Source organism: Phoxinus phoxinus, assembly GCF_949152265.1.
Source record: "Phoxinus phoxinus genome assembly, chromosome: 13".
Taxonomy (NCBI): domain Eukaryota; kingdom Metazoa; phylum Chordata; class Actinopteri; order Cypriniformes; family Leuciscidae; genus Phoxinus; species Phoxinus phoxinus.
The window spans coordinates 14,650,086-14,669,227 of NC_136888.1; the positions used below are offsets into that span (position 1 = coordinate 14,650,086).

General features: G+C 37.0%; 1 protein-coding gene across 2 annotated transcripts in view; it reads right to left on the reverse strand.

Annotated features, from left to right (window-relative positions):
- The window catches only part of fam184aa (family with sequence similarity 184 member Aa), a 36,327-nt gene continuing 17,185 nt past the window's right edge, over positions 1 to 19,142 (reverse strand). The window contains exons 10-17 of one of the 2 annotated variants that reach the window (XM_079633989.1): positions 17,559 to 17,771; positions 11,456 to 11,609; positions 10,893 to 11,020; positions 9,123 to 9,307; positions 5,736 to 5,882; positions 4,865 to 4,982; positions 4,568 to 4,672; positions 1 to 909 (exon numbers count right to left, since the gene is read on the reverse strand). In XM_079633989.1, coding sequence (XP_079490115.1) covers positions 901 to 909; positions 4,568 to 4,672; positions 4,865 to 4,982; positions 5,736 to 5,882; positions 9,123 to 9,307; positions 10,893 to 11,020; positions 11,456 to 11,609; positions 17,559 to 17,771 — 1,059 coding nt within the window. In that variant the 3' untranslated portion in view covers positions 1 to 900. Of the gene's footprint in view, positions 910 to 4,567; positions 4,708 to 4,864; positions 4,983 to 5,735; positions 5,883 to 9,122; positions 9,308 to 10,892; positions 11,021 to 11,455; positions 11,610 to 17,558; positions 17,772 to 19,142 lie in introns of those variants that run through there. The other variant, XM_079633990.1, reaches the window with a different exon arrangement.

Here is a 19,142-nt window from a genome sequence, read left to right on the forward strand (position 1 = left end):
CGCAATTTTCAGATCTTTATTTTTCTAGCTTAACTGTCACAGAATGGAAAGCACAGGATTGTGGGATATCAAAGGCAGGGAAGGATACTTCTATGGTGCCTTCAAAAATCGATCAGATGAGGGTATCTCAGGAGACAGGAAGTGAAACTAACATTGCATTCGGACGTGCCCTGATGCCTTCCGACCTTGGAATGTGTCCTCCGAAGGCAGCATTGATCAGTTTTCGGATGCAGCCAGAGTCTATCAACACCCCCAAAGCTTGTACAGTCCTATACCTCGTCTTGGGTCGACATTTCATTCAGTAAACTTAGGTAGTTTTGATTTATATGTTTGATGATCGCGTTAGTGTACATACGTGTAAGCAATGCTTCTATCGGATTACTCTTTCAGAAGATGCGTAAATGCGCCCCCAACTGTATAACAGTGAAAAACAAGTCATAAATCACAGAAAATTCTGTGAATGGCGGCAAAAGAGTTCAAAGACATGCAGTCCTGCTACCATGCTGGTAAAGCATATATTTAAATTATTTTTTCTTTTGCACTTGGTTTCTTCTTTCGTAACAAGACAGTATAATACAAAATATATAAGTGTCTGTGCAATTTATTTCAAAACTGGCAAGACATTGGGTATTCCAACAGTTTTAGTCCATCCAGAAAATACTTATTTATGAATAGTATATGAAATGAATGTGCATCTCATTTTAAATCAAGTATATGCCCATATCAAAAGGGAAAATAACAAACTCACAGTGAGATATCAAGAACAGACGAATGGACTATTGAAAACTGCAGTTTCACATGCTCTTCAGTTGAGTGTCTTGAAAAATTTAAAAGGAGAAGTACTGTGAAAATAGCTCTTGTGGTTGCTGTTCTTTTGGTGCTACAGTTGAATCCTCAGTCTTACGAGGGCTGCACAAAACACAGAAAAGTCAAACACAACCAGTTACACTGCAGCAGCATTAAAGGAAAGTGAAGTTACACATCCTGATCAAACACTTCCACATAGAGTTGCTACTTTATTGCATGACGATACTATCGAAGAAAAACTATACTTGTGTACAGTGGCCGCAAAAAGTATGTAGACGCTTAAGCCACAGTTTGAATGGCATTGCAATAGATTAGAAGTGGGATTTGTACTAAAGAAAGAAAGTGCAAGGATACTTTTGAAACTCGAAACATTTAATATTGTACAAAAGTTCATTTATTTCAGTAATTCAACTTAAAGGGTGAAACTAATATATTATATAGACTCATTACATGCAAAGTGATATATTTCAAGCCTTTATTTGTTATAATTTTGATGATTATGGCTTACAGCTGTGAAAAACTTTTCACAATATTCTAATTTTGAATTTAGGGTTTTCATAAGCTGTAAGCCATAATCATCAAAAATTTATAACAAAAAAAGGCTTGAAATATATCACTTTGCATGTAATGAGTCTATATAATATATTAGCTTCACCTTTTAAGTTGAATTACTGAAATAAATGAACTTTTGCACGATATTCAAATTTTTCGAGTTTCACCTGTTTATTCTAAGAATGCTTAACGTTCCCATTAAGTTATGAAAACATTACTTCTCAATGTTCCCTGAATGTTCAAAATGTCCAGTATTTTAAAACGTTTTTTTTGTTTTGTTATACAAATGTTCAGGGAACATTCAATTTTATAACTTTGCAAACATTATGAGAATATTACTTTTGAATGTTGTGAAGTAGTAACCTTTAAAAAAAAAAAGTTAGTTGAACATCCAACTAAAACGTTTCAGAAAAACATAATTCGATGAACAATGTATAAATGACGTTTTTGTGCTAACATTTTGAGAACATTATTAAAGACCACATAACTTTAATGAACGAACGTTTCTTCATATGAGAGAACCTTGAATGTTAGCCGAAGTTCTGCAAACGTTCCCTGTTAGCTGGGTTCATAAAGTTTTTACAATGCACAAATAAGACACAGATAGGCCATATTAAATACATTCTTTAAAATCACCTTAACTTTGGGTGAAAAGAAATTGCATACACTATTTCAGAAAAATACGATAATTATGGAAAAAAAACTATATTATCATATTTCTCATCTGTAATCACATTCAGACAGTTAAAAGTGTGGCAAGAATTGGTTCTTATAAGAGTCTAAATACTTTTGGTGGCCACTGTATATGTGTATTTACATTATTTCCATATAGTCACTACTATAGACCTTTGCTTTTTTGGTGACATCAAAAATAATCCTAAAATTTGACATCTGTAACTACCACAGCACACAGTGCAGTGTCTCTTGACCAATAGGAAACTGCCCTGCTTGTTCAAGCATCAAAGAATCACAGGCGCCATGCTGAACTGCTTCCTTTTAAATAATAAATAAAATATGCCCCTCTACCAGAAACGCTCTAATATTATCTCCCGTCTCTCAGCTGTGTACAACATGTTCCTATGCCTGATTTTAACATGGCCAGAAATGCCAGGAATAGGTGTTCATCATTTGAATGGCTCATTTTAAAACCACAAAACAACAAAATGCATGAGATGTGAAGGGCGGAGTACAGCTAATGGGCGGAGCCATACTCGTGACAGCTGTGTGATGGCGTGATGACATCAACCGCATGCTCGCGTTGACATTCCAATGCCATTGTGTGATCACACACAGTTTACGTGAACTCTCAGTCCGATTTGTGATAATATTCTTGCCAAACTTGACACAATAACGACATTGAAACAGAATTGCTACGCACAATTGATCATGCACACAAAGTAGCATAAAATACAAACATTAATGTGTGCTTTTCACCGGCAAGATGCATTAAAGAGTGAGATGCGCATACCCACAATTCACTCTGGACACAAACGGCCGCGTTCTCGTATTAAAATGTCTAATCAACACAACAGATTGACGGTTTGTCTACCATTCCTGCAGGACAGGACTGAGACTGTGTGATCCGACCAATGGCAAGACAGTTCTGTGGTTTAAGCATGTCTCTCGTGAGGACAATCTCACCTCCGGGTGGAGTCAGCCTGAGGCGGAGGGGTTGGAGGGGGCTGAGGTTTGTTAGACCTGAGCTCATGGTGGTGAATGGGGGAGTTGGGGACAGACTCTAGGCAAGCAGGCGGGACGGGGACGCCCGCCATCCCTTCTGCCCCAACAACGCTTAGGTTCGGAGAGCTGGCGAAACTGCTCTCAGGTTTTCTATATTTATGCTACATTAAAAGGACAAACACAGAAAGGGATTGTGGCGAACTGTAGCTTCAAGCTAAATGATGACAAGGTAATGGACATCATTTTGAATGTGGACAGGAAACAGGAATGACAGATTAAAGCCCTGTTACAAAACCTAGTGAGCTACCCAACTGGACGGCATCACATGTGCAGTGCTGAAGAAAAGGCTGTTTCAAAAGGTAAGTTAACTCATTTTGCTCAAATTTGATAACTATTAAATGAATCAGTTTGTGTAGTTTTACTGTTGGCACTAGTACCAAGGGCTTGGGGTTGATTCCCAGAAAACACACAAATTGCTTAAGTGTGTGTCAAATCTAACAAAAATAAGATGGTGGATTAGGTGAAATAAATGTATATTATAAATAGACTTGTGATTCATTAAAGTATTGGTGGAAAATAGAACAAAAAAGTTTGCTAACAAAATAGCAGCACAACTGTTTTCAACATTGATAATAATAAGAAATGTTTCTTGAGCAGTATATTAGCATGATTTCTGAAGGATCATGTGACACTGAAGACTGGAGTAATGATGCTGAAAATTCAGCTATCATCACAAATAAATAGCATTTTAAAATACATTACAATAGAAAACAGTTATTTTAAATTGTACGGTAATACCATTTCACAATGTTACTGTACTTAGATCAAATAAATGCAGCCTTCATGGTGAGCATAAGTAACTTTTAATCATTCAAAAGTTCAAGGTACAATTTTTTAAAAATATGTCAACATCTATATATATATATATATATATATTTAATATACTATAATAAATAATTGACTATCACACAGCGTTAAAAACATCTTAATGTCAATTTCTAGTGGAACTGGGTAGATGCTAATGGATAGTTTTCTCCAGGTATTATATAGATCTCCTGTGCGGAACAATTTTTTGTATGATGAGTAGATCTGGTTGGAAACCATTTTAATGTTTTATCTCGGTTAGGATGGATGCTCCCTATGTTGGAAGCACGTTAGATTTTGGAACAGAGCTCATGACTTGGAAAGCAGGGTAGAATTTGATGTTTGAACATGGATATAAGACACAGACAATGACAAATGCACAACTAATGCAACAGAAAGAAAAAGTTAGACCCAACTAAAAGAACAGTAGAAGGCTATAAATAGTCTCTGCAGAACATCCCATTCCAGCGGTACCTCTGTAAAACACACTTCCCATACGGCAAAACCTTTTGAAGTATTCTTTTATTATATTCATGGATTCCATGAACTGTATAGATGGAGTGCTTTTAAAAAGGTTTATGGTTTGTGCTTTTTTTTTTTACTATCAGATTAAATCCAGTTTACGTGGTACTCTTTTATCAGTGTGGCTGTATCTCTCTCTAACCTTTATAAGGGGGTTTATGACCCCGACATTGGGATTGGTGTTGAACACCTTGTTGAAGCCAGGCTCTCGATTCACCAGCTCCAGTTGATAAAACTTCTTGTCATCCTGGAACAAAGGAGGCACAGTCAGACCGAAAGGCCCTGTGCAGAAAAATCAATGAACTGATATTGACTTTTGTCTGAGGACATGTAATGCTTTGGGACTAAAAAAACAACAAAAAAACATGTAGTACAGTGGTACACATATCACTTTTAATGTGGTGCTGTACCTCTGCGGCCCATTTCTGTGCACACTTACCACAAGCTTCTTGACCAGGGTTTCTCTCTCGGACACCATTTCTCTGAGATCAGCAATCACCTGGAGGTCCTCCGGTCGGCTTTCTCTATTCCTGAACTTCTCCTCCGTACCTTCCAACCTGCTCACCCCGCACACATACACATTAACAATTATACTGCAGTAAAAACAATGGCTCTGGCATTAAACCTAGCAAGCTGCCCTCCGAGCCAAAATGCTCAGGCACTTCTGGCAACAGTTCAATCTACTTAAACATAATATTTTATAAGTTGTGTATTTTTGTATGCTAAGCAACATGCTAACGTCCATCGTTTGTGGGCCAAAAGTGACCCCTATCTGTTCCTATAAAAAAATGATATGACCAATAAGTTATAACAACAAATATATATTTTTTACATTACTTTAACTCATCAAAATAAGTTAAGCAGTTTTCAACTTTTTTTTGTAAGTTATACAAGATTCAACTCATTTTTTAAAGTCAGTTTAATGTCATTTAAATTCAAATGACTTTAAAATAGCCAAGTTGATTGTCCTTAAAAATCTAAGGCATGATTTGGCGTTAGCATGCTGCTAAGCTAATGGTTCAATACTAGCCTATAATAAGTATCAACAATACTTAGAACTTCATGTGTGAATTGCTGAAGTGATCTCATGTAAAGCAATTACGTTTGAGTTAACATTTTAGCCTTAGAAGACCTACACTGTACTAGACAGCAAGGCAGCTTGCTCGCATGGCTTTGGAACAGAGCTAAAGTGATTCATCTATAGCTGTCTTTGCTTCTGAAATATTCATAAGGATATTACATTAAAATGATGTGTTTTGAAATTCAATTTAATTTGATATTCAATCTGTAACTGAGATAAAGGGACTCACAGAATCTGCAGAGCAGAGATCTTGTCTTTTAGCAGCTCCTGAGCTTTGTTAAAATCTGACAGCATGATCTGGGTCTCTCTGTTATGAGAAGCGTTCAGATCGTCAATCTCCCTCTCGAGGCGCTTGGAGAGATCCTGTTCGTGAGCCCTATGTAGAAACAAAACCCTTTAACACATGCAAAATGGTGTATATATACACACTCTTAGAAATAAAGGTTCTTTATTGGCATCTATGGTTCCATGAAGAACCTTTAACATCCACAGAACTTTTCCATGAGGTCTTTAGTAAATCTTCTTCACACCAAGAAGACTTTTAAGAACTGTTCACTGAAAGGTTATCAAAATGATTTTTCTAACAGAGAAAATATGGTGGGCAACATATATATTCAAGTTTATTTCGCTCTATCCTCAGATAGAGCGCACAAACTCCATTATTTATTAGAACAAATTCCCTCTTTTCTCCTTCTTTTCATGCGCCATAAATGAGATCCTTATTTGAAACCAAAGGAAATTTGTTTGTTTGTATCAGCTAGACACCTCCACTGACCTTGATACTTCTATACAGTCGTAACGGAAGAATGCAGCTGATGATATCAAGAGAAGAGAGCTCTGCCTGAAGGCATTGGGCTCCTGCGTGGGAAACGGCTCCATCCGCTTTCCTCTCATATTAAATTAGCTTCTGTTTCAGCTAGACTGACCTTTAGGATTATATAATTGAATAGCTCATGAAAGCCCAAAAATATTCTGCACACGCAGAAGATGCCTGTTGCTCGCTTTTGCATAGAATGAGGCTATTAAAAACTGGAATAACGGTAATGTTCACCGTTTGTACTCTAACCTTAACATGAAAGTATTACAACAAGCGCCTCAAAGTTCCTTTTTATGTTTTTGCCATTTTATTGGCAGAGATAGAGAAAGTGTATCGTTCAGTCCAAAGATGATGAAGGAAAAAGGCCGTAAAGGTTCTAATAAACAAAAATGTATTTATTTAAACAAAACAAACACAAGTAATCCACCGATGAGAAGGCAACGTGACAGCGTGAACACAACAATACCAGACAAAGGAACAGAAATCCAAGAGGAACTTAAATACACAATGATGCTGAACCAACCACAGACAGGTGTGCACGTTAATGAATGTCCATGGAAACAGATAACTGAAGAGAAACAAACTAAGACACAAACTCCGGTTTTCAACTAAAAATGGAAGACTTTTTATGCATTTTTGCCGTTCGTTTACACGACAACGGAGGTTTGGGTGCATGAAAACGCAAACTTCAGAAAACGGTTTTCAAAGTGCACGTTTTTGAAAATGGCCTCCGTGTAAACAATAAAAACGAGAATCTCTGAAGACGATGACGTCATGCACATGCGTATTACAGGTACACGTTCAGTCTGTAGTGTTTCATCGCCATCTAATGGCCTGGCGGCAGAATAAAGCGTTTTTAGTCGTTTTCGTGGATCCGTGTGAATGGGGATCGTTTTGATAATGGTGTTGTCTCTATGCGGAAAACTCAAAGGAAAAACTTCTCAGTTTTTAAGCATATCATTGTCGTGTAAAAATACCCTAAAGGTCCATGAAAATGAAACTAAAAACAAACAGAACGTGACAGAACGAAAAGACAAGTGATATGGGAAAAAAGGGAGGAACGGGATCAGGGGCTGGATTCACAAAAACCTTCTTATACAATTCTTGAAAAAAAATTAAATTCTCAAACATTTCCTTGAGAACATCTTTATCTGGTGATATCTGATTGCATGGACGTTCTTGCCGTTTTTTTGTAGAGTTGCAACTGCATTTTGAATTACGCAATAAAGTCATGTCATGTCACGCATAATCATTGTTTACATTATTAATCGTGGTTGTCACTTCAGTAATTATAATATGTATTACATGTAGCTAGTGTAATGTTGTAATGCTAAATATTTGAAACAACCTAATAAATTCATTCAACATCTGACCTTTGGAGATTTAAGACAATTTGGAGGTGAAGAAGAAATTCTAATGCTTAAGATTTGTCTTAAAGTGTAACGTCGTCGAATTTCAACCCGCTTTGTATTGTTAAAATGTCTCATTTTTTTCTGGAATGAGAAATTAACATTAAGTTTGACAGTCTCTTTCAGTTTTTCCCCTCCATTTGGCCTAAAACACTGTGTTCATGGTCATCCAGTTTGACATGTTGACAAATACGGTGGTTTTTCAGATTTTCCATAGCAGCGTTCTCTCCAAATTTACGATTATTTGCAGCCTTTAACTGCTGCCTACACTGGAAACCAAAAGAAAATCACTCCCGCTAAATGTTTACTCTTTGAATTCTTGCACCCGGGAACTATACAAGTCGACACCATTATGAAATGTTTGCCTAGAAGTATTTCCTACTAAAGCAAGGTGGTGATAACAGACTGGTGGGAGTGGTCTTGGACGGCAACATGCCCAGTGCATTATGGGTGTTGAAGTTTCCCTACCTATCTGGCAAAAAGGAATTCAACAGCCCTTTTCCCTCTGTTTTCTCTAGTCAGGTAGCATTGGTTTTAAAAAAAAATTATATATATATATATAAAAAAACTGTATGCAGTTTAATTGACAAAAAATTTCAGGTTGTCTGAATAAGTATGTCCACTTACTGCGAAGTCACATAACTGACAGTCCTGTAATTCTAGAAGTTAAAGAGGTGGTATAATGCCCTTTTCACAAGATTTAAAATAAATCTCTGATGTCCCCAGAGTGTGTATGTGAATTTTTAGCTCAAAATACCCCACAGATATTTTTATATACCATGTTAATGTTGTCACTTTTTGAGGGTGAGCAAAAACGCACAGTTTTTGTGTCGGCCCCTTTAAATGCAAATGAGCTGCTGCTCCGCAAAGAGGGCGGAGCTTCAACAGCTTGTGTCCTTTTACCTCACACACATATGCACTGAAAATTTCTAAAACTTTTAGCCTTTTATGTTCAAACCGGAGTCAGACAAAGATGGAGAGACTCGAGAAGTGATAACATCTCTGAATGGTTTGTTGATGAATTTATGTAGCTTATGTGTAGTTATCTTCTCGTCATTGATTGGCATATTCTATCTTGATAATCTAAAAATCGTGTTCTGGGGGCGGGGTTTATGTAAATTTTAGGGTTGGTGATGTCACTAACCCCAGATAAATGTTGTGTAGTCCCTACCGGCCGTTTGTTGTAGTCCTTAAAAAGCAATTTCTTTAAAAACAAATATCTTCCTTTGCTTTGAACTTTGAGCATCGTAACTTTGCAGATGTTGTTTATGCTCAAACAGCAACATTATAGACTAACTAAAGTTAGAAAAGTGAAATCATAATCAACCACCCCTTTAAAACAGACTCATAAACAATAATATATCCTCAGAAGATGTTAAAAAGTTGGTACCTGATATGCATATTGGCCTCACTGCGCACCCGCAGAACTTCTTTCCCTTTGAGCTCCAGCTCCTTGGTCAGGGTGTTGATGGTCTCATTGAGCGAGTGGATTTCATGGTCCAGATCAGCGATCCGGTTCCTTCTGCAGCTCACCTCCTGCTTCAGGTCAGATAAACGCCCTAGAAGGTCGTGTTCCTGGAGAGGCAATCCACACAATCCACAAGAGCAGATAGACTTTAACAGATGAATGACTGTGTGTCTTAACAAGGCAGCAAATGCAGTTTTCATAAATCCATTGCATTGGAATGATTCTCTTAAAAAAAGCATTAGAAGATTTTGTGCCAGACCCAGGGGCTTTCAAAATATGCATATAGGTCAGATAAAAAGAGATTCAATTGTGCTGAAGTATTAGCTGAAGTGAAACGAACATGAGAGAGTGAGACTATGAGTGTGAGTGTTAGAGAGACAGACAGGGAGGGAGATTATAAATCAAATATGAAAATGGGAAAGGGGTGCAAGTCACGGTAAGAGCTCTCCCATAATTCAGAACTCAGTACCTCATACTTTATTCATTGTGGTTATTCTTCAAATTTCTGTAAAGTGCAGCTTAGCTTAGAGACATTTTATAATGGCCTGACATCCATTTCAAGCCTCTCTATAGTTAGAAACCATAACTGTCTTGAAACCAAGGGCACTAAATATGGCATCTGGTTTTATAAAGACAAGAAGCCAATTCCTGGAACTACTGCTGAAAATTTTACAAATTCAAAGGGGAGATTTTGGTATTCTACTTGTTTTTTAATTAGTGGTTACTAATACTTTTAATTATATTTAAAAATATTTAAAAAGATAGATTTTAAAAAGAAAATCCGGTCGTCATTTATTCACCTTGTTTCAAACCTGTATGACATTCCTTTCTGTGGAACAAAAAAGAAGATATTCTGAAAAAGTTTGAGCTCTAAACAACATTAGACCCAGTGACTTTCATTGTATGGGGATAAAACACTAAACACTAAATAAAACACTAAAGTTTTTTTTTCAAAATATGTTTCAAAGGAGAGTCATACAGATTTGAAACCACAGTAAATGATGAAAGAGTTCTGAACAAACCACTAACTCTAAACAATGTTCTTTTAGTATTATTTCAGTACTATTATAATATGAATTCATATTTTGAATTAGCTTTTTTATATATATTTTTTCAGTTTTAATTTTAAACTAAATATAATTTTATACTACAACTTTTTCGATTTCAGTGTCTAATTTTAAGTTTTATTATGTAATATTGATATTTTACTTTATTCCCGCTTTATTTCAATTAACGAAAACAATTTTCCTAGTTTCAGTTAAAAAATAACAAAACTGATTATATCAGACATAAATTATATCTCAAATATTCTACATCAGTGGGAAAAAAATCCCACATACATGCACAATATATCAAAATATTCTATTTTCCCATTTGTATAGATAAATAAAATGTTTTAAAAACACTGCGGCTGGAAATTGTAGATGATGCAGTTAATGTACTGTATGGTGCTCTGTGTAATTTTGCTCCGGTTCAAATGTTCTTATCTGCAAGGCATGAGATATCAGAGGTTCTCATGAGAGAAAAAGCTTCTTACTAAATGCAAGACTGACCAAAAATAAATAAATAAAAATATCTTTCTCATTTTGGAATTAATCAAGAGTCTACATCCATCAAGCCAAAAATGGCAAGTCTGCCTGTTGGGTTTAGCATTGAGGTATCGAGCTTTGTGTAACCTTCAAAAATGCTCACATGTTCTTTGCAGCGCTCAATAGTGTCGTCCAGCTCTCGTTTGGTGGCATTGTTCTCCTTCAAGTGGACTTGTCTCAGGTGTTCGATGGCAGTGGCATGGAGATGATTGAGCTCTGACCGCAGGGAAGCTATAGCACACACACACACACACACACACACACACACACACACACACACACACACACACACACACACACACACACACACACACACACACACGGGAAAACAGTACAAAACAAATCCTTCTTACACAGTTATTTTCTTGCATTTAGAGCCTACTAAGAGCCTAATGTGGTATAATGGCTCTGGGGTGGTGAACAAAAGGTTGTAGGTTCAAGCCCCTACTTTCTAAGCTATTATAATCATACCCTTGAGCAAACAGATTTCCTCTGTAATAAGTGCACTGTGAGTCGCTTTAGGATATAAAAGGCTGTGAAAATGACTCTTTACTTTCCCGACAACAGTGCATATGAATATACTACAAGACTTGAATGACCCCATAAAAGGCACAAATCTTGTAGGCTGGTGTGTGGTGATGTAGTTAATTTGAGCGCATGACTCACCCAGCATGGCTTTGCCTTCATCCTCCAGCTCAAAGCGCAGCGTCTGCAGCTCCTGGTCCGACTGCTGCCGAAGGATTTCCAGGGTCTGTCTGTGGGCTTCTCTCAAAGCGTGTAACTCCTCTCTCTGTTCCTGCTTTAGACGATCCTCGAGATCCTACACAAATGCATGTGTACAGACACAGATGAGATAAAGAATAAAAAAAAACTGAATCATTCACACATGCAATGCATAAAACAAAAGACCATATTTAATTGCGTATGGATGCTGCATGATGCGACAGGAACAAAAGGTGTCAATGAGGAAACTAGATTTGCATTTAATGAAGGAAATAGTACAGTTTGCAAGACAGGAAAAGAGCAATGTTAAAGTTTTAGGTAAGCTTAGGTTTTTGAAATACCGCCTTTTTCTGAGTATGAAAATATGTGTACAGTACCATTTAAAAATTTTGATTAAATTTTTTTTTTTTTTTTATGCTTTTGAAATAAGTCTCTTATGCTCAGAAGGGCTGCATTTATTTGATCTAAAATACAATAGAAACAGTAATAACCTGTAATATTATTGCAATAAAAAAAACTTTTACTGTAATTTACTATAATTTATTACTGTGGCAAAGCTGAATTTCATAATTACTCCAGTCTTCAGTGTCACATGACATGATCCTTCAGAAATAATTATAATAATGCTGATTTGATGCTCAAGAAACATTTCTTGATAATATCAATGTTTAAAATAGTTGTGCTGCTTAATATTTTTTTTTAGAAACTGATTTTCTTCAGGGTTCTTTCATGAACAGAAAGTTTAACAGCATTTATTTGAAATATAAATCTTTTGTAACATTATAAATGCCACATTTGATCAATTTAATACATTCCTTGCTGAATGAAAATAACAATTTCTTCCAAAAAGATCTTACTGACTAAATTTTGAACTGTCATGTACATTTAAGTAGGAAAGAAAAGACCAACCACAAATGTGCAAATGAATGTCAAAATGAACACCAATCAGTTTATAATGTTATGGTGACATCATCCCCATTCTTATCAATGTCAAATTCTGAATCATGCTTATTTTATTCTTTAAAAGATCTGTTTAAAAGATCTGTTTAAAAGATCTGTTGCAATAGATCTTTTAACAGCCATAGTTTGATATCTAATATATTCTAAATAAAATTGTAATAATTACTTTTTTTAAAGGGGTGATGAACTGAGAAATAAAAAAATTATTGAGCTTTTGACATATAAGAGGTCATCATACTATAAGAATATCCTATAAGTTTCAGAACTGAAAACTTCCTTGTTAGTCTAATAAAAGCTTTTATTGACACCAGGCACAGCGAACGACAGGTTTTTCAAAGTGGGGATCTATGACGTCAAAGGGTATCAAACACCGCTTTACAGAAGAATATCAACGCCTACGCCTTCGGATTCTAATATTAGGAATGTGCGGTTAAACTTTATTAAATCAGTAAATCAGTCACAATTTCCGACACAGGCTTTGCAAACAGACTTTTACGACACGGATCTGCCAGCAACGCCACAAACATGTAAGTAACCATGTTTATTCTAATGCCTGATCTGTGATCAGTGATTTCTGATGTGTAATTATTCAAGTTCAGACAGATTTTCTTTCTCTCAAAATCGTTCAATACTGTTTATGCATCAGTGACTAAACGATCAACTTCACATCGTTTCTCTAAGTAGGGTGAAAATAATCTTATTTAAATTGTGATTAAATTATATACAGAAAGAGATCAAAGAACGCTCCCTTTCCAAATCGGCCAAGCTGTCATCTGGACACTTCAATGGTGCTGTTACACTGCACAACGAAGCTCTTACTGTATTTACATCGTCTTTGCATTGTTATTTGGAGAAAGCATTCATGAGAGTGCAAAAATTGCATCTTTATTCATCTTCTAGATCTTTATTCATGCGATCAACAGACAGTATGTCATCTGCTCAGTGCTCATCACTGCAACCTTTCATGTGATGGAATAGATTTAAATATAATGCTTTAAACAATACTTTTCACAATTCGTTAATCTCGATAGCTGTAATAGTAAAACGTAGTAAAAGTTTTCGAGAGAGTTCCACATGTAATACTAGCTATTTAATTTGCAAGCATGTAAACCAAAACACAGCAGTGGGCGTTTATACTGAAGCCTAACAGCAACCAATCACAGCAGTGGGCGTTTATACTGAAGCCTAACAGCAACCAATCACAGCAGTGGGCGTTTACACTGAAGTCTCACAGCAGCCAATCACAGCAGTGGGCGTTTACAATGAAGTCTCACAGCAGCCAATCACAGCAGTGGGCGTTTACACTGAAGTCTCACAGCAGCCAATCACAGCAGTGGGCGTTTACACTGAAGTCTCACAGCAGCCAATCACAGCAGTGGGCGTTTACACTGAAGTCTCACAGAAGCCAATCACAGCAGTGGGCATTTACACTGAAGCCTCACAGCAACCAATCACAGCAGTGGGTGTTTACACTGAAGCCTCACAGCAACCAATCACAGCAGTGGGCGTTTACACTGAAGTCTCACAGCAGAAAATCACAGCAGTGGGCGTTTACACTGAAGCCTCACAGCAGAAAATCACAGCAGTGGGCGTTTACACTGAAGTCTCACAGCAGCCAATCACAGCAGTGGGCGTTTACACTGAAGTCTCACAGCAGCCAATCACAGCAGTGGGCGTTTACACTGAAGTCTCACAGCAGCCAATCACAGCAGTGGGCGTTTACACTGAAGTCTCACAGCAGAAAATCACAGCAGTGGGCGTTTACACTGAAGTCTCACAGCAGCCAATCACAGCAGTGGGCATTTACACTGAAGCCTCACAGCAACCAATCACAGCAGTGGGTGTTTACACTGAAGTCTCACAGCAGCCAATCACAGCAGTGGCTGTTTACACTGAAGTCTCACAGCAGCCAATCACAGCAGTGGGCGTTTACACTGAAGTCTCACAGAAGCCAATCACAGCAGTGGGCATTTACACTGAAGCCTCACAGCAACCAATCACAGCAGTGGGTGTTTACACTGAAGCCTCACAGCAACCAATCACAGCAGTGGGCGTTTACACTGAAGTCTCACAGCAGAAAATCACAGCAGTGGGCGTTTACACTGAAGCCTCACAGCAGAAAATCACAGCAGTGGGCGTTTACACTGAAGTCTCACAGCAGCCAATCACAGCAGTGGGCGTTTACACTGAAGTCTCACAGCAGCCAATCACAGCAGTGGGCGTTTACACTGAAGTCTCACAGCAGCCAATCACAGCAGTGGGCGTTTACACTGAAGTCTCACAGCAGAAAATCACAGCAGTGGGCGTTTACACTGAAGTCTCACAGCAGCCAATCACAGCAGTGGGCGTTTACACTGAAGTCTCACAGCAGCCAATCACAGCAGTGGGCGTTTACACTGAAGTCTCACAGCAGAAAATGACAGCAGTGGGCATTTACACTAAAGTCTCACAGCAGCCAATCACAGCAGCCGATCACAGCAGACACGCCCCTTAAAACAGAGCGTTCAAATTAGAGGCTAAAATCAGGCTAGGAAAAATGCCTTTTATTTCTAAATTATGACAATTTTTGATGTAAAAACCACACTAACATTATAAGGGCCCCCAGGCAACATTATAAAATAATAAAACAATCTAGTTCATGACCCCTTTAATTATTTAATGGCATTTAAATATGTAATCCTTATAAAATTATTCTTACTACTATTTTTTCACAGAACATAAATATAGTAGCCTATATTTTTACAGATGCCTTTATATTTTAAGAGGGAGATATGATTATTCATATTACTATCAACTGAATTCATTGCAGAAATTTATGAAGAAGAAAAAAAGAAGAAGAAGATTTTCAACATAGTGGGTTAGTTAGTAATTAGATGATGCCATACAGTGTCATCTACTGAAATTACAGAATCATTCAGTTTTACTGTTGACACTGCCATTTTATGAATAGTTTATCTTTCTCCTGCTGCTTCCATGCCACCCCACGTCTGGGAGGAATGAGAAGACATTTAAACAGTCCACCCGAAAAGTCACTCAAGGGTTGACATAAAAGAACGGAGATGAAAGCAACTATTAATGTTTTTTCCCGTTACTTGGTAATCCGAAATGTGGCCAAATCAGCTTAAATAAGCTTCTTTCTTGGCCGCAGCGCAAGATGAAGAAAAGCCTGTTAGACTCTGCATCACGTGTCTGCTTCAAATGCCTGGGCTTGCCATCTTAAAATATTCTGTGTAACGCACAATTTTCAAATGAAACAACAGCTGCAGTTTCCTGGATGAGAAACATGTTTTCATATTCATACTGTGTTTTAGGAGGAGACGGTAGACAAGGAAGCACAAAAAGTTGGGTAATTTACCATCTGGAAGTCATGCACAGTGGAGATTCTCAGAGTGGGGTGATAATGCAGGGGTGACAAATCCAGAGAGTAAAGGAAACAGACATGTACTATGAAGGGGAAGAGGACACAATGAAGGTGACAATCAATACAGAATGACAGGCAGGAGGCAGCATGTCTAGATGAAAAACAGGTAACATGCACTGTGCAAAAGTTCGATCAGTAAGATTTTTAGAAAGAAAGAAATACGTTTAATTCTTTAACTCTTACTGACCCCAAACTTTTTAACGGTAATGTATAATCAATGAGCTGTGTGCATGTTTGTGAACAGTATGGAGTTTGATATTCATTATATGAATGATATAATCTATGTTTTTGTTATATGAAGGACACAAAAAGCTTTTATGCATAGATTTAATTATTTTACTTATTTTCTATAAACTCCAACATAAACATATGAATATAAAGTTATATATAATGTTAAAAACTATGACAAAGATCAAACCATCTTAATATTTATTCTTAAACATGATGTGTAAAGGAAAACAAAAAGGGAAATATCAAGTGAACATTTCCAATTAAGCTCTAATTATGCTAATAAGTGTGAACAATATTATTTCATGTTTATTTAGAATACATAACATTTGTGGTATGAAACTAGCAAGACAAAGGATTTGGCCTTTTTATTTAAAAAATGTCCAAAGATATTTCAGAAAACTTTCCAATGATGTGCTGGAAATGACAGTGTGGTGGAGAAAAACTCTTCTGTGATGCATGTAGATTCATTTTTTGACATTTTAAATACACAAATCCTTAAATATTAAATAGGGCTGTCAATCGATAAAAAATGTGTGCAGATAAAACCTAAAAAAGAAAAAAATGGATAAAACCCTTTTGTGTGATTAATCACATACTTATGAAATTACACATACTTCATTTATCATGTTTATGTCATCATTTGTTATGTCCAGCAAAGTGAACTATCAGATTGAAGGATGATTCTCACAAAACTTTATTTTCTGATGGCTGTTTTTAATCGCATATGTTAAAGCTGCAGTCGGCAAGTCTGGCAGATTGAGGGGACTTAGCCAACATTTTGAATGTTTACAACTCTCGTGCCCCTCCCCCGTTACCACGCGAGCTCATCTCTGCGTGTGCACTTTTTCTCTCCGCCATCGCGCTTCGTACAATCCAACACACCTGCGAACTTCAGGCGTGTGCATGTGATATTGTAACGTGCGTGAGGGGGGAGGGGGGATCTACGAACTGTGCACGAACTGTGATTGACAGTCAGATCTCACACAGCCCTGCGCTGATTGGACCAGATGAACCGGGAGCGGTGGATTTTTGCAAAACAAATAAAGTGTCAAACAGAATCAAAGTGCAGCACATAATTTTGGTGTTCATAAAGTCTTTCCACCATCAAACATCGCTGTTCTTTACCTTGTATCATTAATAAATGTGACGTCATTCTCAGACAGGGCTATTATTATGTGATTTTTACATCATTTTGAAGTTAGGACACCAGTGGGGTTGTCCTAAATTTAAGACAGTTTTTAGGATTTTCTGTAATACCCTTTTCCTATCTGTAGGTCCTAACTGAAATTGCTATGGTTACTAAACAAATAAGATAGGATTTTTATCTAAGGTTAGGATTTTTCTGTAATGCGCCCCCAGAAATGTAACTCCACATGCTCATGTCATTGTGTGTGACATCTGTGTAGCCTGTGTTTGTATGTAAGATGCAGGTACCCTAAGCTCGATCTGTTGTGCGTCCTCCATGTCCTGCAAGGCGCAGCAGTGGGCGTCCTGCAGACGGCACTCTCTGTCCTGATGCTCCAGTGCCAGTTCCTGCAACTCCTGCGCCAGGTGCTCGCGCTCTTGGCTGAACTGCGCCTGCAACTGCTGCAGCGCGCTTTTCGACTGCGACATCTGTAGCTCCAGGCTCTGCTTCAGCAGAGAGATCTGACACAACAAGAAACACAGAGAACAGCTTCAAACGACTGAGATCGGAAGCCAGATCCCTCAGACATGCAAATTGTGTGTGTGCGTTGAGTGTGGATGACTTAGATTTGGGTGAAGGTGAAGTAGACAACAGTTACGGGGAAAAAAGCTGATATTTTTAATAAAAACTATTTATTATTAAATCAATCAGTATGGTACAAGAGTCCATCAACTGAAAAGACTGAAAAATTACAATGCTCAGAGCAATCTAAAAAAGCAATCCTTTCAGGAATTGCACCGTTATACAGATGAAATATGACATCAACTGCATGTAACATGCTATTACAATCATTTTGACTGCTGGCGCGGCCTTTTTATTGAGTTTTATTATCTGTTTTATGCTAGCAAAATATATTAATTCAGATCTGCTGTGTAGTATTACCCAAGGGATACCGTAAATGTGAAAAGTAATATAATCTAAACGGCTTATCTATAATAATATGACTGATACATAAAAATGAGATAAGGCCTAAGATAAAGAAATAACAAAGAGAAGTCTTGCTAATCACCATGAAAGAGAATAAACAGGAGATGGCGAGCACATCTCTGCATGCAGCAAACGGCAGGCCGAAAATAGACACGGAGGTAATAAAATGAGAGCAAAGCAAGAGTCTTTTAAGGCAGACTTCAGTGCCTGGACTACACTGACTGCACATGAATTCACACACAGATTTGTCTTAACAAACTGTCGAGGGACTTATAGGTCACAGGATTATTTGAGGTTGAAGGACCACACTGAAGTTGATTTCAAAACCAAACTGTAACCTCACTGGTACAGACGAACTATGAAGGTAGTATCTCAGAGACTTCATTGCTTTAGGAGGCACACTTCAATGGAAATTTTGGCCAATTACCAACATAATTGTCGATATTATAAATTTTTACTTAAATACTTAATTAAATAAATAATTAATACAATTAATCATAATTAAATCACATATATTAATATTTCCTAAGTGGCCAAAATAAAGACATTTATAAGATATACATTTATTTATGGCGTCAGATATATTTTACAAAATCTTGCTTTAGACGTCAAGTCAATATATTGTTTATTTTATTTCTTGTTATTGAACATTAGCCCATTACTGGCATATTTAATGAATCATAATTAAATCTTATATTTTTTTTACATTTAGCAAATATTAATATATCAGTAAAATAAAAGATATACATTTATTAAAGTCCGCCTGTAGTTTGATCCCTTAATCAAATCCTCTTTAATCACCAAAATGACATATTAAAACGTTTTTTTTTCTGTGAAAAAACATTGTACATGCCTTAAAATAGCTTGAATGTATTTAGAATATGTGGAACTAAGAATATGTTAAT